Source organism: Crassostrea angulata, chromosome 4, assembly GCF_025612915.1.
Source record: "Crassostrea angulata isolate pt1a10 chromosome 4, ASM2561291v2, whole genome shotgun sequence".
In the NCBI taxonomy this organism is placed as follows: Eukaryota; Metazoa; Mollusca; class Bivalvia; order Ostreida; family Ostreidae; genus Magallana; species Magallana angulata.
In genome coordinates this window covers 2,664,207-2,691,218 of record NC_069114.1, presented here as the reverse complement: position 1 = coordinate 2,691,218, position 27,012 = coordinate 2,664,207, and the positions used below count along the sequence as shown (strand labels likewise).

At 38.3% G+C, this 27,012-nt stretch overlaps 2 protein-coding genes across 4 annotated transcripts; both read left to right on the top strand.

Moving 5' to 3' along the window:
- Positions 1-2,446: 2,446 nt before the first annotated feature.
- On the top strand, positions 2,447-5,887 carry LOC128181593 (E3 ubiquitin-protein ligase TRIM71-like). 3 transcript variants are annotated; one of them, XM_052850055.1, is made up of 2 exons: positions 2,447-2,513; positions 3,850-5,887. In XM_052850055.1, the coding sequence occupies exon 2, from the start codon at positions 3,883-3,885 to the stop codon at positions 5,521-5,523; it is 1,641 nt and encodes a 546-aa protein (XP_052706015.1). In that variant the 5' UTR covers positions 2,447-2,513; positions 3,850-3,882; the 3' UTR covers positions 5,524-5,887. The 3 variants fall into 3 exon arrangements, with proteins under 3 accessions (XP_052706015.1, XP_052706017.1, XP_052706016.1); XM_052850057.1 differs by having other exon boundaries at positions 2,485-2,551; XM_052850056.1 differs by lacking the exon at positions 2,447-2,513 and adding an exon at positions 2,614-2,704.
- Positions 5,888-7,248: 1,361 nt separating this feature from the next.
- LOC128181594 (dynein axonemal heavy chain 2-like) lies at positions 7,249-26,559 on the top strand. Its single transcript, XM_052850058.1, is given in 27 exon segments — positions 7,249-7,388; positions 8,247-8,457; positions 8,747-8,863; positions 9,086-9,227; positions 13,383-13,669; positions 13,849-14,013; positions 16,105-16,230; positions 16,486-16,701; positions 17,607-17,757; positions 18,965-19,114; positions 19,223-19,355; positions 19,853-19,997; positions 20,183-20,382; positions 20,615-20,741; positions 20,906-21,092; positions 21,596-21,804; positions 21,944-22,069; positions 22,197-22,388; positions 22,638-22,829; positions 22,972-23,156; positions 23,472-23,697; positions 23,848-23,964; positions 24,531-24,680; positions 24,917-25,093; positions 25,204-25,278; positions 25,414-25,564; positions 25,930-26,559. Coding segments are annotated over 27 exon segments (4,431 nt in total). The 5' UTR covers positions 7,249-7,269; the 3' UTR covers positions 26,085-26,559.
- The last annotated feature ends 453 nt before the right edge of the window (positions 26,560-27,012 follow it).

The window sequence follows — 27,012 nt, the reverse complement described above, 5'->3', positions numbered from 1 at the left end:
TAATCCGTAGTGGTGATGGTGGGGGGGGGGGGGTGGTGCTAGTATACCTACTATGACTCTAATTTTCAATATCACTATTAATATTTCATTCTCTTTAAGGTCTTTTAAGGAACAATTTTGTTTGTTGCGAGGAAAAAGTAGGGGGGGTTGAATCCTCCCTGTTCCTATGTTCCTAATGGTTAGGTCTAACTTGGCAAAAAAGTGGGGGGGGGGGGGGGGGGGCTAAGTCCCCCCCTAGCCCCCCCCCCCCCCTCCCGGTTCAGACGCATATGAATAAAAATGCGTATATATCTTTATACACGTGTATTCAAACAAAGTCATTAAATGTAATTTTTTTCAGTTCTAAGAGGATATCTGAAGCCGATCGAATTCTTTACTCGCATCTTTTATACATTCTCTTGATAAAATGTACACCAATCTCATAATTTAATTTTCCGAAAAATAATACTCTATGAAATGTTGTTATCCAGAGATAATATGATTATAGGCTTACCTAATTTTATTTTTTATTTATCCCGTCCCTATTCCGGCGATTACGGCATGCCTTTACCTGCAGCTTGCCTTTTTCTATCAGTGACGTCACTGTTTCCATATAAGGTCATGTCAAAATTCGACAAACTTGTAGACTTTACATTTGTCAATTTGTATCATGATTGAAAGTGTGCAAAGTTGAAAGTTTAATTAACTAATGTAAACAATAAAGTTGCAAAATGTGCATCATGCGAAGGAACTGAATCAAATCTTACACGTGTTTATGCCCGAGTTTTATAGGTTACACGATCAGAATTACACATATTCATGCTCAGGCTCACACATCAACACGATTGCATATTCGGATTTACAAGTTTACATGGCTGGATTTTTGAACACGATTACCCTCCATAGATTATATCGTCTCATAAATATAACTGATGGGCAGACTTAAAATTTTATTTTATTTTAGGAGGGGGGTCCAGTCACCCCACCACCCTTGAATATTCAAACTTTTTTTAATTTCACATATGAAGTAAACCTACTGAAAATAGAACTCGACCTACCCCCATCCCCCCCCCTCCCCGGCAAACAAAATTATAAATTATCCCTTAGTACATTAACCTCCCCTCCATTTCTTGATCTGAACATATAAACATTGGAGCGAAATGTCATGGTGCGAAACATCCCACATTTAGCTAGCTACGTTGGTTTATTTTCGGGGAGCAGCGATTGTAGCGCGCACACTGCCGCCTGGCGTCATAATGCAGCATTAAATTCATGCAACTTGTATTCGTCTTTATTGAAAGTGCTTATTGAAAGCAGTTATTAATGAATTTAACAGTAATATTTAAAATACATAGTATGTATTTCACTATTTAAACATACATGTAAAATGTATCTTTCTTTGTCCAAGTTATTGGCAATATTTATTTTACTTCAACAAAGTGATGAAATGTCGTAATTATATGGGACAATTCAGTACATTATATGTAGTACAACAATCTGGATAACGAAAATTCTTCAGCAATACCTTACAATGCTGATATTATACAGTACCGGTAATCAGACTAGCTATCTGATAATAAACATATATCTTAATGGACATATATGTCTATTTTGTAAATTTGAACAGTGCTTTTTTAGGTTTTCAAAAGTAGCTTACATCTAAAACAAGAACAAGTAACATATTATCATAATACACTGTATTACAAAATTGTCCAGTGCTAAATGAGTAATTGAGTTGTAGAATGTTTTATGTAATTTAACCGTTATTTATAATGTTGACATTATATAGTATTCAGACTAGTAATATCTGTTAATATAAAAAAAAGAAATAAAGAAAAAAAGAAAACATATTATATGTCTATTTGTAAATTGGTACAGTGTTTTTTTTAGGTTTTAGAAAGTAGCTAATATTAAAAACAAAAGCAAGTAAAATATCATAATATTCCCTGTAAATTGGTACAGTGTTTTTTTAGGCTTTAGAAAGTAGCTAATATTAAATACAATATTAAAAACAAAATATATGACGAATTATATATTTTCTCTGCAATTTTGCTACCTATATCATATCCATCATCAACAAAAAAAACCCAACATTTCAATTATAGATTTATAAAAATATACCGAAGACATACTATATAGAATACCGGAGAAACGTATCCAGGAGAAAACGTGTCTCCAGCTCCACGAAAAACGTACCCTAGAGAAATCGTAAATAAGATTTGAAAGAGTTTAAAAATTATTCAAGGATACAATAAAATAAATTATATACATGTAAATATATTGTTATATATTGTTATAACAAATTAATAAAAATGAAAAATACTGCTGCGGCCCTAATACGATTCCGTAAGATCCTAATTATCTAGCTATATAATTATATCATTGACGAGTTTATTGGGTGCCGAATTAACCAAGTGACGAATTGACCCCCTACACGTATGTACATGTACCGCAGCAAACGACCATTGCCATTGGTGGACAGTAACCTTCAGACCAGGAAGTAATATCATACCTGCGGTTGCCATGTTAGAGGGGTTTGTAATTATAGCACATTCCATTTACAAAAGCACAAGTAAATAAGAAATAAATATGATAATATATTGGATTACATATAATCACCTTAGTTATGTCACATAAGGCATCAATAATATCGGTACACACACATACTATAATATTATAGTTTGGGGGGAAACTTGTGGGATCTTGTACATATGAGGAAAAAAAAGTACGTATTTCTTGAACTGATTCATTAAACTGAACATAACTGCTGTTAAATATATTAAAATATATATTAAAAAAAACAACCAGTAGGCCTAGATATATAAGCAAGGGTCTTGCGTTTAAATTGTACACTCTCTCAGTAAGTCGATATACCCTATCTTTATCCCACCCTAACCCCGATGACACACAAATTAGCTTTTTTGGCCGAAGGTTTTTGAGAAAAGTTTTTTTCAAAGATTTTTTCGATATAAATAGGGTATATCTCTCGATCTCTCTTCCCATATATTTAACGTCTTATTGATAGAAATTCAGAGGCCTGCCAAACTGCACAGCTGCAGACTTTGATTGAAAATTTTGTAATATGAAAGGAGGTCTTTCGCTGTACAATGTACATTTGCTGAGAAAAAGGTTGAACCTTTCACATTAATTAAGTTGTAGCTTTGTCTCAAAATAGGGTACACTAACATCCCTCTTGATGCAGAAACAGATGTCTGTAGGCTTCATGCACAGATCTAGAGGGGTACTTTGGGAGGGTCGGGTCTGGAGCCCTCTTGGAAATTATAACTTCTTAAATTTACACACAGAGGTTAAAAGTTATGAAAAATGACTTGGACCCCTCCCCCTTCCTTTAGTAAATAGAATTATCCATCATCCCCACCCCCTCACAGGAAATACTCCTGGATCCACACATACATACTTCATCCAGTTAAAGGTTTCAGAAAAAAGTTGTAAATAGAGGTCGCTCAATTAGTCATATCAGAGCAAGAATCGGCAGTTGTACGTAACAGTTAACTTTTGGAAGGGAAAATAAACGGAGAATGGCTAAAAATCCTCATATAGCGATCGCGATTTGAGCCTAATATCATCAAAATGTTAAAAATTAGGCTGTCTAACGTTTATTCTTTATTTATTATGCACATAATAGGGACCGATATATGAACATGATGAATCATTGTTTTAAAAAATAAAATAAACCTATATTTTTAATCTTATTTTTCCAGTATTTTTGATAACTGGATACATTCATAACATAATTAAATTTTTTGAACTCATCTTCAAATTATAGTAAAGATATGAATTAAGCTAAATTATATGATGTATAATGTATTTGAAATAAAGATCTAAGAATTGCTGTTCTCTTATTTTCAGAATTGTCCACAGTTGTGAAGAAATCGTTTGACCATGGACCCTGAGTACAGCCTCCAGGATGTGGTACGGTGTCATCTCTGTGAGACCCCGGTCCCCCCTCTACACTGTGTCATTTGTAACATACATCTGTGTAAAGACTGTGAGGGGAAACATCTCTCTGATAAATCCAAACAACACAAAGTGGTGCCATTCAAATATCGGAGATTTTTTCCTAAATGTCAAAAACATTCCACAAAAATATGTGACCAATACTGTGAACAATGCAACATTCCTATTTGTGAACTCTGTGTTTCCTCTAAGGAACACCAAACTCATGATGTGGAAGATATATTGGAAATTTTAAAATGCAAACAAATTTTAATACAGAAAGACTTAAAAGATTGTGAAAAATTAATTCATCCTAAATATCAAGAGATTCTATCTAGCATTTCAGAGCAAAAGGCTGATCTGAGAGAAAACTCCAAGAAATTGACAACAGTAATCAACAAACATGGAGAAGACTTGCACAGAGAAATAGACACCATTATACAGAAACTGAAATCTGATCTTGATGAAATGGACACCAAACACCTGGCTGTCCTAAATCAACAGGAAGATGAAATCACACACACCATTTCTGAAATCACACAGACCATTGCTGATCTGAAGAAGTTACTGGACTCCAGTGATGTCAGCCGTGTCTCTGCCTACAAATCCAGGAATGATGAATTGAGAAGATTGCCTCCTAAACTCACAGTTTCCTTACCAAGTTTTACCCCTCAGAAGATCAACAAAGATCAGCTTTATCAACAGTTTGGTTCTCTGTCAGCGTCATCTATCAAAACAGAAAAACATGGCTACACAATAGATTCTTACTGGGACAGACCGCTCATTGATGTCCCACGGATCATCACAGAGATAAACACTGAGTATGGAGGTTTACGTAGTGTGTCCTGTGTGGGTGATGAAGAACTGTGGACGTGTAGTATGTTTGACAACAAGATGAGACTCTACAACCAGCAGGGGGAACTAGTGAAGTCAGTCCAAACCAAGTCAGGGAACGCTCCATGGGACATAGCAGTGACAAGGAGTGGGGATCTAGTTTATATTGATTACGATGATAGAACTGTGAACATAGTGAAGAATACTCAGATACAGACAGTGATCAGACTACAGGGGTGGAGACCTCGCGGTGTCTGTAGTACCTCCTCTGGTGACCTCCTGGTTGCCATGGTCAGTGATGATGATAAACCAACAAAAGTTGTGTGTTACTCTGGCTCCACAGAGAAACAAAGTATTCAGTACGATGACAAAGGACAACCTCTCTATTCATCTGGTTACAATAAATACATCAGTGAGAACAGGAACCTAGATATCTGTGTGTCAGACTGGGGAGCCCGCGCAGTAGTGGTGGTCAATCAGGCCGGGAAACTCCGGTTTACCTACACTGGTCGTCCCTCTACTACCAAGGGATCATTCTATCCATGGGGCATCACAACAGACAGCCAGGGTCGGATCCTGACTGCAGACAACTACCACCGTATCCACATCCTGGATCAGGACGGACAGTTCCTCCGCTACATTGACAACTGTCACTTACTGTATCCACGGGGTTTATGTGTGGACACCAGAGACAACCTCTTTGTGGCTGAGTACCACACAGGTAAAGTGAAGAAAATACAATATTACATGTAAATAAACAATACATGCGACAATACACAAACATAAGATGATGTGTAATTACATTTAGATAGACTCTGTATAATGTATTAATGTAGCACTGTTATTGACTAAAACTGTTTGTTTTTCATGTAAGCAAATTACATATGGACATTTTGTGTACATGTTTATTGATTCCACTTAAAAAATTGTTCTACATAGGGATGTCTTTTAGTTTAAATAAGTCCAGAGGGCTCACATGTTTTATACAACACAGTTCAGTTTTATATAAGATGAATTTTACTAACAAAACATTGATGCATAATGTGCATGATGGCTTCATTTGTTATTGACTTCATATTGAGTAGTCGACAAAGAAAACTCGTGTTGACATCATTTGATGTATCCTTTTATGATTTTGCATGATTACCATATTTAGATATTACTGGTAAATTATGTTGATGCACTACTCATAACATATTGAGTTTAATAAAACAACCACTGTACATTTGCTTATCTATATTATGTCCGTTATATTCAATTATTTGATTTTATGGATGCCAGAATGTCGGATCAATAGTTGTGAATTTTTGCATTTTTCAAATTTAATTTTCAAATTTGTTTTGATTAATGCATATCTTGATGGGAAAGGTGCTGCAGATGACTTGGCAGTGATATTTGTCTCACCTGAATCTGTACTGTGCTTGGCTCCTTAGTTTTTAATGCAAAAAGAAAATAAATGCTATGCGGTCACCCAAAGGTCACTGGTTCAAGCCCTGCTGTGGTCACTCGATTTAGTGGGACCATGTGTCCTTATATAGACAAGGAACTTTATCTTTATTGTCAACACCCACTCAGCTGTAATGGGTTCCGGATTAAAAAATATGCCAGGGAATAACCTCTAATTGGACCGATATCCTATCCAAGGGGAGTCGAGGTTTTTCATCTGCTTAGCAAACACCTGTGGAATTAGCACCAAACATACACACCTTAAGATTTGGAGAACCTGGAGTCAAAGTTTATGAAGCCACCTGTCCTTGACATGCAGCAGGTGGTGAAGGACTCAACTAGGACCCTCTCATATTTGTCCTGTCCCCAGGAGTGGTCAGTATCTGTGGACTCTTTGAATTGTATTAATTATTCTTCCAAATTTTGAAACAGTGTTTTAAAAATACTTAAAGTGTAATAATTTTATTAGAAATGATACAAATGTTTACTATGTTATTTTTTTTATTGCATCCTTGAGAAGTTTTTAAACTCTTTCACATCTTATTTACGATTTCTAGAGGGTACGTTTGCTCCAAGATGAAATGTACCTGTACGTTTTTCGTGGAGACGTTTTCTCCTGGATACGTTTCTCCGGCATTCTATAGTATGTTGTCTTCGATTTATTTTTAAAAATCTATAAAATGTTTTATTTTTTATTTTTCCGCATTCTATACTGTACTGTGTATGTTGTCTCCAAGAGGAAATGTACCTGTATGTCTCTGGGATCAGAGGAGGGGGTAAAGTTATGTCTCCCCTAAAACGAGATCCTGCCAAGATGTCAAAATTCTATCAGTATATTATCCTTTTATCATCACCGCAAGAAGAGAGACTAGTTTTTAACTTTCATACTAATATTATAACTTTTTTTCCTTACCAAAATTTTGCATATCAAAAATTATTCAGTTAATGATGTGTCTTATCATACAAAATGTTTCAGATATAAAATAAAAAATTGGACTAATTGAGAGTTTTTTCGTTTAATTTTAGGACAAACTGAAGCCATCATTAGCCATAATGTTCTCTGTGATGCACAAGTCTGTATCTGAGTACTCCAAGAGGATGTTGGCGGAGCTCCGCAGACATAACTACGTCACTCCAACCAACTATCTGGAACTGGTGTCTGGATACAAGAAGTATACAATTTATTCTTGTCATAAATCTTATATTGAATTTCTAAAACATGTGTGCAATTGTGAAGTAACTGGCAAAATGTAGTGAAACTGTAAAGGACTTTGTGCGGTATGGTCAAATATCTGCCCCCGATTTTAACCAATTATTAAATAGTGTCGTATAAAAATGAAATCTTCACAAATCATTGTATATAGGATCCCTATAACTTTAATATTGATTTTAGTCATCATTGCTCATTTGCTGTTTATCTATGACGTCACCTAAATGACATAATTCCCACAGATTTGCAAACAATTGAAAATATTCTCATTTTAGCTCTAAATTTTGCATGCGGAGGTATAGAGCGCAGGTCTGCTCAAGTGCAATTTAACATATTTTTTTCTTAAGATAGTTATACACAGTGTACTAAAATATGGTTTTTGAGCAAGCCTGCGCTCGATGTTTCCCAGTCTAAAAACCATCGGAAAACACCCATATCTTGCTACAAAACATTAATTTATCAAAATAATACTATCTTCATGACGTCATTTCTACAATATGACGTCACTGTGGTGATAACCTTTTACACTATTATTTCCAATATGATTTTAACTATCTTTCACCTTATTTTCAAAGCTCTTTCTAAAACTTTGAATTTGGGGGCAAAAAATGCATAAAGTCCTTTCCAGTGGTCAGAGTATTTCCAGTGACAGGGATCAGTAGACGTGAAGTTTTCTCTGTGATGCTGAAATTATATTTGGTTCAGTAAAATACATGTATTTTGTATAATGAATAAAAGTCCCGCCAATCTTTTTGGAACTAAAAAATTACAGAATCATTTTACAAAAAGGTTGATGTTTTGTTATGATGTGATTTCTTAGACTGCTGTTTGACAAGAAGAACGAGTTAGGAAGAGCAGCTGACAAACTGAGGAACGGTCTGAGTAAGATAGACGACACGAGACAGAAAGTGGAGAAGATGTCGATCGAGCTGGAGGACGCGAAGACGAAGGTGGCCCAGTTCCAGAAGCAGTGTGACGAGTACCTGGTGATCATTGTACAGCAGAAACGAGAGGCCGACGAACAACAGAAGGTAATGGGGGCTAAATAACTGTCGGGTGTCATAGTGTAGATTTTGAAGAAAAAGGCTTTAACATTCAAAGAAAGAAATTTAATTTAAGTAGTAAATCAATACAATCATTCATAGATATTCACGTCAGTAATTTCCTCTCTGCATTTATTGTGGAGGCACCTCTCCACCAAAAAATGACTAATATGTGAACAGTATGATTATAAGTAGGAAATACAAAAAGAATAAATAAGTCCCTCTTAAAGATTATGTCAACAACTTGATAAACAAGTCTTTTGAATTTGTCTTTCAGTCTGTGGCTCAGAAAGGTTAAAGGATTGCAGAGGAAGAGACCAAGTGTCAACACATGGCCGATCTGGCTCAGCACGATCTGGATGAAGCCCTGCCCGCTCTACAGGAAGCCATCGCTGTAAGGAACAGTCTCTGCTTTGACTTGTTTAGTTTAAGTGAATCGCTCTTTTCGGAGGTGAACAGAGAGGTTATATAAGCAATGTGTTGTTCCATTTTCCAGGCTCTAGAGCATGCAAGGAACAGTCTTTGTGTTAAATACACCCATTAACTTCTCTTTCTCTGAAGTGTATTAAGATCACTTACTCTAGTGAATAAAGAACTGAATCAATAATGTTTTCAGGCTCTTGAGTCATTGAACAAGAAGGACATGACAGAGATTAAGTCGTACGGACGTCCGCCCTTGCTGGTAGAGAAGGCGATGGAGGCCGTGATGATTCTGAGGGGCAGCGAGCCGACCTGGGCTGAGGCCAAGAGACAGCTCGGTCAGTTCTCTACAAAGCTATACACAAATAATTCTATACAATAAATATAATATATTCTTATGTATAGGGAAGCAAAAAGACAGCTTGGTCAGTGAATGAATTAATTCACAGCCCCCAAAATGCTTGTAATACAATGATTGTAATGTATAGAAAGGCCAAGAGACAGCTTAATTAGTCAGTGCTCAAACAATTTCGTTACAAAGCCGGTGTCATATAATATTTTGATACCGCGAAATATTGAACCCGGGTTCAATATATTATGCGATATTATGAACCCGGGTTCAAAATATCGCTGCGATATATTGAACCCCCCCATAAAATATTGAACCCCGGGTTCAAAATATTATGGCCGCGATATTTTGAAACCCTCTCGAATTTTCATTGCTCTTGGAGAGGGGGTTCAAAATATTATGGCCGCAATATATTGAACCCCCTACTGTTTCCAATTTCCTTTGGAGAGGGGGTTCAAAATATTATGGCTGCGATATATTGAACCCCCTACCTATTTCCAACTCCCTTTGGAGAGGGGGTTCAAAATATTATGGCTGCGATATATTGAACCCCCTACCTTTTTCCAATTCACTTTGGAGAGGGGGTTCAAAATACTATGGCTGCGATATTTTGAACCCCCCTCCATTTTTTATTGCTCTTGGAGAGGGGGTTCAAAATATTATGGCCGCGATATATTGAACCCCCTACTGTTTCCAATTTCCTTTGGAGAGGGGGTTCAAAATATTATGGCTGTGATATATTGAACCCCCCTCCATTTTTTATTGCACTTGGAGAGGGGGTTCAAAATATTATGGCTGCAATATATTGAACCCCTACCTATTTCCAATTCCCATTGAAGAGGGGGTTTAAAATATTATGGCCGCGATATTTTTAACCCCCCTCTATTTTTTATTGCTATTGGAGAAAGGGTTCAAAATATTATGGCTGCGATATATTGAACCCCCTACCTTTTTCCAATTCCCTTTGGAGAGGGGGTTCAAAATATCATGGCTGCGATATTTTGAACCCCCTACCTATTTCCAATTCCCATTGGAGAGGGGGTTCAAAATATTATGGCTGCGATATTTTGAATCCCCTACTGTTTCCAATTTCCTTTAGAGAGGGGGTTCAAAATATTATGGCTGCGATATATTGAACCTCCTACCTATTTCCAATTCCCTTTGGAGAGGGGGTTCAAAATATTATGGCTGCGATATTTTGAACTCCCCTCCATTTTTTATTGCTCTTGGAGAGGGGGTTCAAAATATTATGGCTGCGATAAATTGAACCCCCTACCTATTTCCAATTCCCATTGGAGAGGGGGTTCAAAATATTATGGCTGCGATATTTTGAATCCCCCTCCATTTTTTATTGCTATTGGAGAAGGGGTTCAAAATATTATGGCTGCGATATATTGAACCCCCTACTTATTTCCAATTCCCTTTGGAGAGGAGGTTCAAAATATTATGGCAGCGATATTTTGAACCCCATACCTATTTCCAATTACTTTGGAGAGGGGGTTCAAAATATTATGGCTGAGATATATTGAACCCCCTACCTATTTCCAATTCCCTTCGGAGAGGGGGTTCAAAATATTATGGCTGCGATATTTTGAACCCCCCTCCATTTTTTATTGCTCTTGGAGAGGGGTTTCAAAATATTATGGCCGCGATATATTGAACCCCCTACTGTTTCCAATTTCCTTTTGAGAGGGGGTTCAAAATATTATGGCTGCGATATATTGAACCCCCTACCTATTTCCAACTCCCTTTGGAGAGGGGGTTCAAAATATTATGGCTGCGATATTTTGAACCCCCTACCTATTTCCAATTCCCATTGGAGAAGGGGTTCAAAATATTATGGCTGCGATATATTGAACCCCCTACTGTTTCCAATTTCCTTTGGAGAGGGGGTTCAAAATATTATGGCTGCAATATTTTGAACCCCCCTCAATTTTTCATTGCTATTGGAGAGGGGGTTCAAAATATTATGGCTGCGATATATTGAACCCTCTACCTATTTCCAATTCCCATTGGAGAGGGGGTTCAAAATATTATGGCCGCGACATTTTGAACCCCCCTCCATTTTTTATTGCTATTGGAGAAGGGGTTCAAAATATTATGGTAGCGATATTTTGAACCCCATACCTATTTCCAATTCCCATTGGAGAGGGGGTTCATAATATTATGGCTGCGATATATTGAAAACCCTTCTTATCATGGTACTCTTCCAAGTCCATGGCAGATGCGGTCACAAATGAATTGATCAGTAGAAACTCACAATTCACAAATTGTATTACATAACAGGGATATTATACAGGCTGATGTCAGCTATGAAGGGAGCCAATTAATGTTTACCTAGCTACCACCGGTGTATATACACAGTACACAGGTGTTAGCCCCCTTTTCTCCCACCTGGGGACTACCATTTAGAGTAACCTCCAAGGATACCCTATTTTCTTGGTAACAAAAAGAATCACCAAAAACAATATGATTTTCATTCATAATATGTTTTATTACAGACTGACAATAAAAGCACAATTATAACCCCCCCCCCTCCCATCTACCCCCCCCCCCCCAAAAAAAAATATTTTAAATTCTGTATATGCATGAAGAAAAGATTTGAGGGGGGGGGGGGGGTCAAAAGCAATAAAAGAAGGGGGGCATTATTATTTATAATTAAATTTCACAGCCATTAAATTTTGAAACCCCTAGATCTCCAATAGCCAGTGATAAGAAGGGTTTTCAATATATCACAGCCATAAAATTATGAACCCCTCTCCAATGGGAATTGGAAATAGGTATGGGGTTCAAAATATCGCTGCAATAATATTTTGAAACCCCTCTCCAATGGAAATTGGAAATAGGTTGGGGGTTCAATATATCGCTGCCATAATATTTTGAACCCCCTCTCAAATAGCAATGAAAAATAGAGGGGGGTTCAAAATATCGCAGCCATAATATTGTGGACCCCCTATCCAATGGGAATTGAAAAAGATAGGGGGTTCAATATATTGCAGCCATAATATTTTGAACCCCCTCTCCAATTCCAATGAAAAATAGAGGGCGGTTCAAAATATCGCGGCCATAATATTTTGAACCCCCTCTCCAATAGGAATTGGAAATAGGTAAGGGGTTCAATGTATTGCAGCCATAATATTTTGAACCCCCTCTCCAAAGGGAATATTTGAACCCTTTCTCCAATAGCAATGAAAAATTGAGGGGGGTTCAAAATATCGCAGCCATAATATTTTGAACCCTTCTCCAATGGGAATTGGAAATAGGTAGGGTGTTCAATATATCGCAGCCATAATATTTTGAACCCCCTCTCCAAAGGGAATATTTGAACCCTTTCTTCAATAGCAATGAAAAATTGAGGGGGGTTCAAAATATCGCAGCCATAATATTTTGGACCCCCTCTCCAATGGGAATTGGAAAAAGGTAGGGGGTTCAAAATATCGCGGCCATAATATTTTGAACCCCCTCTCCAATACCAATGAAAAATAGAGGGGGGTTCAAAATATCGCGGCCATAATATTTTGAACCCCCTCTCCAATGGGAATTGGAAAAAGGTAGGGGGTTCAATATATCGCGGCCATAATATTTTGAACCCCCTCTCCAATAGCAATGGAAAATAGAGGGGGGTTCAAAATATCGCGGCCATAATATTTTGAACCCCCTATCCAATGGGAATTGGAAAAAGGTGGGGTTCAATATATCGCAGCCATAATATTTTGAACCCCCTCTCCAATACTAATGAAAAATAGAGGGGGGTTCAAAATATCGCGGCCATAAAATATTGAACCGGGGTTCAATATTTTATGGGGGGGTTCAATATATCGCAGCGATATTTTGAACCCGGGTTCAATATATCGCAGGGTTCAAAATATTATATGACACCGGGTTAAACAGTTTACCTTAGATCGATTTTTTCTGTCAGTTATTAAAATCTATTCAGTAAACGTCTTTCTTAACCTAATGAACAACTTGAGGTGTTGTTATTTCAATAAATGTTGTCCTATCCTTCTCTATTTTCTTTCCCTCATGTGACCTATCTTCAGCCAATAGAATTCTTCGTACCATACGGAGATTGATGAAACATAGTTTAATATCTAGTTTATTCAAAAAGTTGCAATGATTGAATATCTTTTTTATAACTATACAGGAGAGTCTACCTTCATCAAGCAGTTGATGAACTTTGACAAGGACAACATTTCAGACCGTGTGCTGAAGAAGATCGGGAGTTACTGCTCCCAGTCAGACTTCCAACCGGACATCATTGGGCGCGTGTCTGGGGCGGCTAAGTCACTGTGTATGTGGGTCAGGGCCATGGAGGTGTATGGACGCGTTTACAGAGTAGTGGAGCCCAAGAAACAGAGACTGAACGCCGCCATGTCACAGCTCAAGGAGAAACAGGACGCACTGGCTGACGCTAAAGCCAAGCTCGCTGAGGTAAAGTGAAAGTGTGTGTCAGATGTGTGGTGTATGTCGTCGTAGAAACAGGAAGACAGTATATTGCTGGAGATTTAGAATGACTATTATTGCATACTATTACAAACTGCATGGCATGCATGTGGCTGAAGCGACTACATATGTCAAATTAATATTAAAGGAGTTTGAATCATTAACAGGTTGAAGCCAAGATGGCTGAGTTGAAGCAGCAGTATGACGAGAAGCTCGCTCAGAAGGAGGAGCTCAAGAGGAAGGCCGAGTACACTGAGCTCATGTTGGAGCGAGCAACCAAACTCATGTCTGGACTCGCCGGCGAGAAGGAGCGCTGGCAAGAGACTGTCAAGGTAATGGCACTAGTAGTCTGTCTACCATTCTGTCAACCACTGCCTACCATTTTGTCTACCATACTGTATACCTCTGTATCTACCATTTTGTCAACCACTGCCTACCATATTGTTTACCATGGTCTTCCATTCTTGTCTACTACTCCTACTCCGTCTACCATTCTGTGTACCACTGTATACCACTCTATCTACTGGTGGATCTAGTACCATTATTTACCATTGTTTCCACCATTGTAATGACTGGTCTGTGACTAACTATATGTATCAGTTTATCAATCAATCTACCAGTCTATCTATCTACCATTGTAATGACTGATCTGTGACTAACTATATGTATCAGTTTATCAATCAATCTACCAGTCTATCTATCTACCATTGTATCAACTGGTCTGTGACTAACTATATGTATCAGTTTATCAATCAATCTACCAGTCTATCTATCTACCATTGTATCAACTGGTCTGTGACTAACTATATGTATCAGTTTATCAATCAATCTACCAGTCTATCTATCTACCATTGTATTAACTGGTCTGTGACTAACTATATGTATCAGTTTATCAATCAATCTACCAGTCTATCTATCTACCATTGTATTAACTGGTCTGTGACTAACTATATGTATCAGTTTATCAATCAATCTACCAGTCTATCTATCTACCATTGTATCAACTGGTCTGTGACTAACTACTGTAAAACGAGAAAATATGGCGCACTACAAATTTTAGCGCCTTTGGCGCAACTGCCTCTGAGCGCTAAAATTAATAGTGCGCCAACGATTTTCCATATGTATTAAATTTCTTCAAGATGCAAAACAATAACGTCAGTCCATTCTTAAGGCTATATAGAAGTGTTCATTTAAATATCAGATGCTGTCGGTTCTGTTTGTTTAAACAATTACACAGGTAAACGGTATGAGTTATCGGGTATAGGTGCCTAAACATGGATTAATTAATTCAGTTTTAATTGCTTTTTGATATCTCTCATTAGCACCTTGAAAATTGGGCTTCTCTCCATGCCACTTCCATGTAGCGCCTCGAGGTGAACATGTGATTAAGCGTGGCGATTGTTAACGCTGACAATACATGATTGATTATAATTTCTTTGATCTCTGATTAGTGGATATAAAGATAACAAGACGATACCTATTTTTGTGTGTTTTTAACGTAAAATTACTGTAAAAAAGATTCTCTCATGGTGATCGAAACTCATGCTAAATGTAGCATTCAATTTCACTTTTAGTTTCGGGACTCTTCTAGTGTTATCCAAGTCGACACGTTAAATTCAAAGTCCGATCACTCAAATTTGTTTACCAACCAAAAATACACATCATCGCCAGTAAATGAAGTTTTCATATCTATCTACTGACGATTTACACAAAAGTAAGTGTATTGTTCTCAACGACAGTTTACCGTGCATGCGAGATAGAAATCAAAGTCGTTGTGTTCACGTGCTTGAGTGAACACAGAACTAAATTTTGGACGTGATCCGGTTTATCAAACAACAACATTTTTTGTATTCCTTTTAAAAAAAAGATGCATGCGCTAAAATATAATTGCGCTAATGTACTGGCACTTGCGTTTGCGCTAAAATACGTATGCGCCAAATTTTCTCGTTTTACAGTATATGTATCAGTTTATCAATCAATCTACTAGTCTATCTATCTACCATTGTATTAACTGATCTGTGACTAACTATATGTATCAGTTTATCAATCAATCTACCAGTGTATCTATCTACCATTGTATTAACTGATCTGTGACTAACTATATGTATCAGTTTATCAATCAATCTACCAGTCTATCTATCTACCATTGTATCAACTGGTCTGTGACTAACTATATGTATCAGTTTATCAATCAATCTACCAGTCTATCTATCTACCATTGTATTAACTGGTCTGTGACTAACTATATGTATCAGTTTATCAATCAATCTACCAGTCTATCTATCTACCATTGTATCAACTGGTCTGCCTTACTATGTACCACTGCCTTTTCTAAGCTTTTGTCATTTGTAGGTTTAATATATAGAGGCTTATGTTGATTTATTTTGTACCTTAACTAATCTGGAATTCGTGTAACTCTTCAGGATCTGGAGGAGAGAATGGGCTACCTCTCTGGAGACTGCCTAATGGCCGCTGCCTTCATGTCCTACATGGGGCCCTTCTTGTCCAACTACAGAGACGAACTGGTCCAGAAAAAGTGGATTGAGGAGGTACTGTGTGAAAATTGTAAACAGTGAATTCAAGATCTGGATGAAGCTGATTGGAGGACATTTTTGTTGACAGTTATCGAAATTTGACTTAAATATTTGTGTTTAGTGTTTATTGATGATAATTGTTTTCATATGAAGGTTGCAATTAGATGCATTGAACTTTGAGGCAGGTTTAACCTGGTTTTGTTTGTTTTACTTGAGCCTGCTAGTCCTATATTTTGCATTTTACAATGATAGAATTGTTGTAATTGACAGGTTTGTAAGCTGGGAATTCCCTGTGCACCAAACTTCAATTTCTGTGAGTTCATGGCCAAGCCGACCCAGGTCAGGGACTGGAACATCCAGGGGTTGCCTAGCGATGCCTTCTCCACGGAGAATGGAGTCATCGTGACCTCATCTAATCGGTGGCCCCTGATGGTGGACCCTCAAAGTCAGGCCATCAAGTGGATCAAGAACATGGAGGCCTCACGAGTAAGTCAGCTCTGAAAATCTGATCAGTATTTGAAACATTCCTGGTATGCTTTTGTGTATCATGACATTTCTGTGTTTACTTTCAATTTGTTTTCTTGTTCATATGATTATTAACACTCTTCACAATGATTAAAGCTGCTTGGTCCGATTTTATATCAAATTTTATGCACGCTTTTAAACGATGGCTATGCTAAGTAAATGTATAATAATAGACATCGCAGTAGTTTTACCCGTCAATTATGCCAAATTTCAATGAAGAAAAATACGTACAAAATTTTCTAACAAAACAAACGACATTAAAAGGTTATTTCGCCTCATGTTAAATTTCACCCCTGACGACGAGACGGGTATGGTTGTATTACGACTTTGACATCGCTTTAAATAAAGGTCGAAATGATTAGACAAATTACAAATAAACATGTGTACGTTTTTTTCACTAATATTTCCAAAGTCTGCTTTCTTTACAATCGATGCATAGCATGCGGGTTGAATAACCCCAATCATTCGGGGGACGAAACCAAGCGGTTTCCTTTTCTAAACATTCCCGTGATGCATTTTAGTTTGTTTTTTCGTTTGCCCAAAGAGAAATTATTTTTATTTACTTTGAATATTTTTAACTTTGAAAGGAGACTGATTCTGCTGGTGTAAATAGGAGAAAGTCCATAACTTTCTAAGATAAATGATTTGTATGGAAAAAATTTTGATACTGTTGTTACAAAAAAATCAGACCAAGCAGCTTTAAATGACTAGTGTAAACAACTATGTTTACAATTGCATATTATCTATTGAAACATTCTGATTTTAGTCTTTGGTCTGTTCACCTGATCATAATATTTAACTTTTCTTTCAAGAACTAATTTGTTTGATCCATTGTGCTGATCACTTGCTATTCTGTGTCTGTCTAGGGCCTCAAAGTGATAGACTTGCAGCAGTCAGATTACATGAGGACTCTGGAGTCCGCCATCCAGTTTGGTCTGCCAGTCGTCTTGCAGAATGTACAGGAAAAGCTGGATCCTTCCCTGGATCCAGTGCTGAACAAGTCTCTGATGAGAATAGGTAGGGAACTCAAAAACTTATCAAACAAGTCTCTGATGAAAATAGGTAGGGACCTTAATAACTAATAAAAGAGGTCTCTGATGAGGATAGGTAGTGACCTCAATAACTTATCACACGAGTCTCTGATGAAAATAGGTAGGGACCCCAAAACCTTATTTATAAAGTAATTAATTAGAATTGGTAGGGACCTTAAAAAGTAATTGAACAAGTCACTGATGAGAATAGGGAGGGACCTCTATAACTAGTTAAACAAGTCACCGATGAAAATAGGTAGGGACCCCAAAACCTTATTTATAAAGTAATTAATTAGAATTGGTAGGGACCTTAAAAAGTAATTGAACAAGTCACTGATGAGAATAGGGAGGGACCTCTATAACTAGTTAAACAAGTCACCGATGAAAATAGGTAGGGACCCCAAAACCTTATTTATAAAGTAATTAATTAGAATTGGTAGGGACCTTAAAAAGTAATTAAACAAGTCACTGATGAGATTAGGTAGGGACTTCAAAAACTTATCAAACAAGTTACTGATGAATAGGTAGGGAACGCAATAACTAGTTAAACAAGTCTGATGAAAATAAGTAGGGATCTCCTTATACAAGTCACTGAATAGAAAAGATATGAACCTCCTTGTACAAGTCTCTGATAAGTAGACCCTCCTTAACTTACTCAAGTCAGTGATGGAAATAGATAAGGACCCCCTCAAACCAGTCAGTGGTGAACAAAGGTTAGGACCTTCCTATACAAGTCACATAGGAATAGGTAGGGACATCATACAAGTCAGTGATAAGAAAAGGTTAGGTCCTCCTTAACTTATACAAGTGTTCGATGAATTTTTGAAGGGACCTTTTGAACTTGATTAAATTACTGATTAAAATAAGTAGGGACCTCATTGTACAAGTCACAGAATAGGTTGAAACCTCCATGAACAAGTTACTGATGAGTAAATATGTTGATCTCCCAATTCAAGTCGCTGATAAAGATGGGTAAGGACCTCACGATATGAGTCACTGATAAAATAGTTAAGAACCTCCTTATAGGAGTCACTTGTCAAAATAATAAGAGACTTCAATAGTTTTAGATAGTTATTCTGTACTTAAGGCACTTAAGAAGCTATAAACTGTTAAGATGAGAATGTTCCTACCATTGGAGCTATATTTCTATACTATTTGAATTTTTTCTGAGTTGAGAATTTGTTTGTTTGCAGGTGGAGCTTACATGATAAAGCTGGGAGACAAAGAGATTGAGTACAACCCAGAGTTCCGATTCTACATCACCACTAAGCTGAGTAACCCCCACTACACGCCCGAGATCTCCACCAAGTCCACCATTGTCAACTTTGCTGTCAAATAGCAAGGTACTGTCTCTGTCTGTCTATTTGTCTAGATGGTGTAATATTGTCTGTGTTTTGATTGATTGTACAACAAGGAATATGGATGATGTAATGTACTGCATCTCCTTGTAGGTCTGGAGGCCCAACTGTTGGGAATCGTGGTCAGGAAGGAACGTCCGGATCTGGAGGAACAGAAGGACAGCCTGGTCCGGAGCATCGCGGCTGGGAAAAAGAAACTTGTCGAGTTAGAGGACGAGATTCTCAGGTCTGTGTCTTTGTCTATATCTACTTATCTTTATATTTGATATGTAGTATCTATTATTAAATGTACATGGAAAAAAAAACAACTTATGAAGCTAGGGGATGAGATTCCCAGGTCTGTCCCAAGGGGTAGCACCCTCAGAATCATAACTGATATCTGTGGATAAAATCTTGTACTGCTAAGGGATCTCATTTTTTTCAAATTTCTCTCTACTTCAAGCTCTACTCTAATCTTGTGTCTGCAATAAAGGCACAATATATATTCAAACTATGGTACCAAAATAATTTTTAAGAACTAATTTAAAAATTGACATTTTCTACTATCCCCCCCCCCTCCCATCCCAAAGGAAAAAAAGTTAATTTCTCTTTGGGGAAATGATGCTTCAAAAGTAAAGAGGAATTCAATGTACATGAAATGGTTTGTAGAGGGATACTATAAAATAAAACAAGACAAACTTCAACTAATTATCAGTATTTGACATCCACTGATTCTGATTGTAGGCTGCTGAATGAGACCAAGGGCTCACTGCTGGACGATGAACAGCTGGTCAACACACTGCAGACGTCCAAGATTACCTCACAGGAAGTGACGGAGCAGCTACAGATCTCTGAGACAACCGAGGTCAAGATTGACGCCTCCAGAGAGGTGGGTGACCTTGACATTATTATACATGAGATAAAGTGTACACAGTGATCTTAGGCACTGAAAATTGGATTATAGAAGGTGCGTGATGAAAAAAATCTGTACTTTTCTAACTGTCTTTAGATGTGCATGGTTTCAAATTAATTTAATAGAGATTCTGTAGCATTAATTTTGTTTTCTGCATGCAGGGCTACAGACCGTCTGCTCAGAGAGCCTCCATCTTGTTTTTTGTCCTGAATGACATGGGCCGCATAGATCCCATGTACCAGTTCTCTCTGGATGCCTACATAGAACTGTTCATCATGTCCATTGAAAAGAGTCAGAGGAGTTCCAAACTGGAGGAGAGAATTCAGAACCTGAATGAGTACCACACCTATGCTGTTTACAGGTAACAATACTTGTCTCTACCCATTTGCCATGTTTGTCTACCCATGATGCCATGTTTGTCTACCCATGATGCCATGTTTCTCTTCCCATCATGTGCCCTATTTTGAATTTGGTTCTTAAAAAGAGACAAATATCTAATGGTACGTTTATTGTTACAACTTTATTGCATCATCTTAGACGAGAATTTAAAAAGAAAACATTGGACATTAAATTGTGATAATTGCATGATGTAGGTACACCTGTCGCGGTCTGTTTGAGCGGCACAAGCTGCTCTTCTCCTTCCAAATGTGCGCCAAGATCCTGGAGGCAGCCAGCAAAATCAACATGGACGAGTACAACTTCTTCCTGTGTGGAGGAGTGGTCAGTATCTAAGAGTATTATTGAAAAATGTGTTTGTTGTAAAATAATTTTGGGAACTTCAAGAGAAATTTTCGTGGGTTCAGTATTAAGCATTTTGGTCATATGATGTGAATGCAGTGTTTCAAGGTCACTGTTTGACCCCTGACCTCTGACTCTGTCCCCAGGTACTGGACTGTGAGAACCAGATGGACAACCCGTGCTCGGGATGGCTGGGAGACGTGGCCTGGGACAACATCACAGAGCTGGAGAAGCTGACCAACTTCCACGGCATCATCACCTCCTTCGAGCAGTACCCCCGTGACTGGAACATCTGGTACACTGCGGCCCAGCCAGAGACCGCCCCCCTACCAGGTCTGTACTGTTTGTAGTCACTGTTAGGAATGGTAGGTACTGGTACTATATAAAATAGTTTCTGTAACAGCCTTATACAGGGATGACATTTGAAAAGCAATTTATTTTCTCTGCATAAGCAGTTTACAAGGCATATACGAAAACTTAAAGTTGTATATGATATATCTTGCATAAGTGTGAGACCTCAATAATCCTTGCACCTGGAAGTAAGAATATTACAGTAAAACATGCTTGTAATGAAGTGCTAGGGACTGACTATTTTGCTTCATTGTAAGCGGCATATTTTTAGCGTTATTTGTTATATCTGTCAAGTTTACAACATGAAATTAAGTCACAGAGAATGGAAACCATTTTGATGTAAGCGTCAATTCATTATAAGCGTGTTCGCTATAACCGTTTTTTACTTATGGAAGTTAGAGAAATCAGGGCTCACCTCTATAAATGTTTGTTTATAAAGTAACAGGTGATGTAATTAGTCTCTTTACCTCTGTCTTTAATCACAGGTGAATGGGACAATGCGTGTAATGAGCTACAGAGGATGTTACTGGTCCGTTCCCTGCGTCCTGACCGAGTCTCCTTCTGTGCCACCTCCTTCATCATCAACAACCTGGGGTCAAAGTTCACGGAGCCACCTGTCCTTGACATGCAGCAGGTGGTGGTGGAGGACTCAACAACCAGGACCCCCCTCATATTTGTCCTGTCCCCAGGAGTGGTCAGTATCTGCCCTGGGCTGTAGGATATTCTTGTAACAAAGTGTTACATTGAAAGTATTAGAGATTTTACAAAATTAAATTTTAAGGTCATTATAATTTTATACTCAATAACCTGGTTATTTCTTTGTATTTGTACAGGACCCCACAAGTTCCCTGATCTAGCTGTCTGAGTCCAGTGGGATGGCCCAGAGGTTCTATTCCCTTTCCCTGGGGCAAGGACAGGCTCCCATAGCAACCAGGATGATCAAACAGGGAGTGAGAGAGGTAGGACCATTTGTGTGTCATTTTTTTAAAACCTTTTTTGGGTCGCAACATCTGGGTAATTTTGGCCATCTGTCATATGACTGTTAGTTCAATATGGGTTACTGTTTCACTTGTCTGATTGTTTCAGGGTAACTGGGTGTTCCTGGCCAACTGTCATCTGTCGCTGAGTTGGATGCCCCAGCTGGACAAGTTGGTGGAGCAGCTACAGGTGGAGGACCCCCACCTAGAGTTCCGCCTGTGGCTCAGTAGCAGCCCCCACCCTGACTTCCCCATCTCCATCCTACAGACCGGCATCAAGATGACCACAGAACCACCAAAGGTAAAACAACCACTGAAAAGTCTTGGGGAAGGGCAATACACTGTAAATCAAAATTGATCAGGCAAGAAAGATTAGTGGGTGTGCGATAATTTCTCGGCAAGCTGATCTAAGTCTAAATATTTGTCTTACAAAATTTTCTTAGTTGGAAAGACAAATAATGAATGTTGGCTTAAAAATACAATATTTATTATTATGTATGTCATGTACAAAAATTATAAAAAAATCAAGTAAATGTTTTTGATTTGACAGGGACTGAAGGCCAACATGAAGCGTTTGTACAACTCGATCACGGAGCCTCAGTTCCAGCACTGCACTAAACAAGACAAGTACAAGAAGCTGCTCTTCTCGCTCTGCTTCTTCCACTCTGTGCTGCTCGAGCGACGCAAGTTCCTGATGCTTGGATGGAACATCGCCTACGAGTTCAACGATTCAGACTTTGAGGTATAGAATAGGGAACACGTTTTCGAAATGTTTTAAAACTTTAAATATTTTCTTGTCTCAGTATTTGTTGCCATTTTTGTTGGATTTGACAAAATTAACAAAGGTCCTATACTAACTACTGACTGTTGACAATATTCCCCAGGTATCGGAGAGCATTCTGAGTATTTACCTGGACGAGTATGAGGAAACCCCATGGGAGGCCCTGAAATACCTGATCGCTGGAATCAGCTACGGCGGCCACGTCACATATGACTGGGATCGGCGACTGTTGATGACTTACGTCTCCGATTTGTTCCAAGACCAGGTCCTCAGTGTACCTTTCTACAAGTAAATTATATCAACTTTAAGACTGCTCTGATACTAGTATTAATGGATCTTTATCTCTGTATGTTAATTCTAGATAAATATTTTCGCTTTTTGTATGAAATAATAAGATGAAGATAGATTTCAATTTTATTTAGTTAATATTAAGAATTTTGATGGAACAGGACTAAAAATTAAAAGAATTTTCCCAGTGTTACTTCTTAAAAAAAAGAAGTAAAACTGTTGAATAATTTAAGAATTTCTTACGTAACATATAATTAAACCAAAGTACTGGTAAAAAGTCATTTACAGGTATTTGTTTTATTTATTCTTATCCAGAGTGTCCTCTGTGCCAACGTACTACGTGCCCAAGGACGGCCCCCTGTCCTCCTACAAGGAGTATGTCAGCATGCTGCCCAATGTGGACCCCCCAGAGGCGTTCGGTCAGCACCCCAATGCGGACATCCAGTCCCAGATCCAGGAGACCAGGATGTTGTTCAACACGCTGCTGTCCCTACAGCCCCAGATCTCTGCTGCCAGCGGGGGTGAGAGTCGCGAGGACAAGGTCAGTTTTAGATTTGACCTTTAACTCTATGTATCTAGGGGAAAATTGCAAGGATAAGGCCATTGTCAGACTTTAACCTACACTATATATATGTTAAATCAGTGACACTGTTTGACATGTATTCTGATTGCTTCCTATGTATTACTACAGGTCCTAGATCTAGCAGCCAACATCTTCAAACAGATCCCAGAGAACATCAACTACGACAACACGGCTAAAATCCTGTCTGTCGATCCGTCACCATTGAATGTGGTGCTGCTTCAAGAGGTGGGTGTTACACATGTGATGTCTGTCTGTCTGTCTGTCTGTCTGTCAATCTATTTGTGTTTCTTTTGATATCTTACTGTCTGTCTAGCTCCATCACTCTCTCTTTCTCTTTCACTTTCTCTGTATGTCTCTCTCTCTCCTTATTGCTGAGTAAACTAATTCACTCTGTGCAGATTTAACAGTACAATGCCCTGATGAAGGAGACCCTTTCTCTCTCTCTCCCCTTAAATCTGTAACTGACTGATTAATACATGACTTGTATACTAATATAGCAATACAATGCCCTGGTGGAGATTCTCTGTCTCTCTCTCTCCTTAAATCTGTAAGTGTTAACCGACTCTGACTTTGTTTAATATACAGATACAGCGGTACAATGCCCTGATGGAGGAGATTCTCTCTCTCTCTCTTTCTCTCTCTCAATCCTTAAATCTATGACTGTTTAATACATGTACATGTATACTTATATAGCGATAAAATGCCCTGATGGAGATTCTCTCTCTCTCTCTCTCTCTCTCTCTCTCTCTCTCTCAGTAAGTTAACTGACTGTGACTTTGTTTTATATACAGATACAGCGGTACAATGCCCTGATGGAGGAGATTCGTCGCTCGCTGACCGACCTGGAGAAAGGTATCCAGGGTCTGGTGGTGATGACTGTGGAACTGGAGAACATATTCCAGTGTATCTTTGATGGCAATGTCCCCCCGTCCTGGTTAAGGGTACGTCTCTCTACAACATTCAATGTTACATTTACACTGTCAAACAGTTCAAAGTGTGTCAATTATAAAGACTTCTTGGATGTTGAATAAAATAATGTGTTAGTTGATACCCCCCTAATGGTATTGTTTGTAGGCTTACATGTACCCCTTACAGAAGACCCCGTTTGTCAAGTTACAATCAACAGCATTGAGTCCCTATTTGTCCCATATTTGATGTATTATTACATGTTTTGTAGGCGTACTCCTGACTGAAGCCCCTGGCCGCCTGGACCAGAGACCTGGTACAGAGAGTGGAGCAGTTTGAGAAGTGGGCCCTGACCGCCCACCCCCCAACCATCTTCTGGATGTCTGGGTTCACGTTCCCCACGGGATTCCTGACCGCTGTCCTTCAAACCTCTGCTCGTATGAACAGCGTAAGTTGTACATTTCTGTCACTGTTGTAGGAATCAATGAAAACTAAGTTTTAAATAATTTTTATAAATAACATTATCTGATTATTCATTTATCATTGTGTGTTTTGAAGGTATCCGTGGACTCGTTGTCGTGGGAATTCAGTGTGATGACGGTAGATGACTCCAACATTACCGGACCACCCAAGGTAACCCCCAATGTTTATATATATAGCATTAATTTAATTTAGTTTTGTACATTTACAGTATTCATTATTCGCTGTGCTTACACTAAAATTACCCGGTATACAGTATTCGTCATAAAGTTCTTGTTTGACTTTCAGGACGGTGTGTACATCAAAGGCCTGTTCCTGCAGGGAGCAGGTTGGGAGAAGAAGAACTCTATCTTGGTGGAGGCTAACCCCATGCAGCTGGTGTGTCTGATGCCCACCATCCACTTCAAGCCCGTTGAAAACAAGAAGAAAGTTGCTAAAAGTTTGTCTCTCCAATAATTAAATACTGTAAATTCCTTATTAAACGTGATGATCTAATATTTGCCTAAAATTGCAGGAAACAGTCCTCAAATATTTCAAAGTCGATGTTATTATTTTTCAGACAGTTTTGAAATACAGGTGTATATGAAATTAAAACAAAAAAATAAGTGTTTGCGATTTAATGTTCTCGCCATTTGATGCAAAACAGCAGAATCACGGAATTAAGTTCACGTGTACTTTCGTGAAACAAGCAATTTACAGTACGCCAAAATTGATAATACATGTATCTGTAAAAATCAATCCATATACAGATTGACTATATCATGCTGTAGAGTCGTAATGACCAATGTTTTTGTGTGTCAACAGGAATGTACATGGCCCCCTGCTACTACTACCCCAACCGTGCGGGAGGCATGGGCAGACCCTCCTTTGTGGTGGCCGTGGAGCTGAAGGCGGGAGAGAAATCACCGGACCACTGGGTCAAGAGGGGAACCGCTCTGCTGATGAGTCTGGACTATTAACTCTGACAATAACATCTCCCTGTTATGAAATGGAGAGATCTTCCTTTCTGTGAAATATGTCTTAATATGTGGATAAAATAAATCTGTGAATATTGAATCCCTGAAGACTACCTACTTCTGTGATCTCTAACTATCTGTGTGTAAAAATTCATCTCTAAGTGATTCTGTGTATATACATGTATAACCCATGTAATGAGATTTCTGTGATGTCAAAGATAGTTTAGAAGAATCAAAATACGAATATAATACTATATTGTCCAGACAAGAATCGTGTGTGACTTTTGATAGATCTGTGAATTGAATTGTACACCACACACACTCAGCTGAGAAACCAGTGCTCTTATTTTCGTGATATCAATTATAATGACAAATGATTGTGGAAATACTTCTATAATTATTTATATTGGTTTTCTGCGAGTTTGCTGTACACCACACACAGCTGACAAAGCAGTGCATGCTCTTATTTTTGGGATATCAGTTAATCTTTAAAAATCTTCTTTTTAGAAACTAATCAGCCAGGAAAGCTGTAACTTGTGTGGAAGCATTCTCAGGTCGTGTAGATTCAAAGTTGTGAAAATCATGATCCCCAGGGGTAGGGTGGGGCCACAATTGGGGGGTTCAAAGTTTAACACCTGAATATATAGAGTAAATCTTTATAGATTCATGAACCATAAGATCAGGAAAGCTGTAACTTGTGTGGAAGCATCCTCAGGTCGTGTAGATTCAAAGTTGTGAAAATCATGATCCCCAGGGGTAGGGTGGGGCCACAATTGGGGGGTTCAAAGTTTAACACATGAATATATGGAGTAAATCTTTATAGATTCATGAACCATAAGATAAGGAAAGCTGGAACTTGTGTGGAAGCATCCTCAGGTAGTGTAGATTCAATGTTGTGAAAATCATATCCCCCGGGGGTAGGATGGGGCCA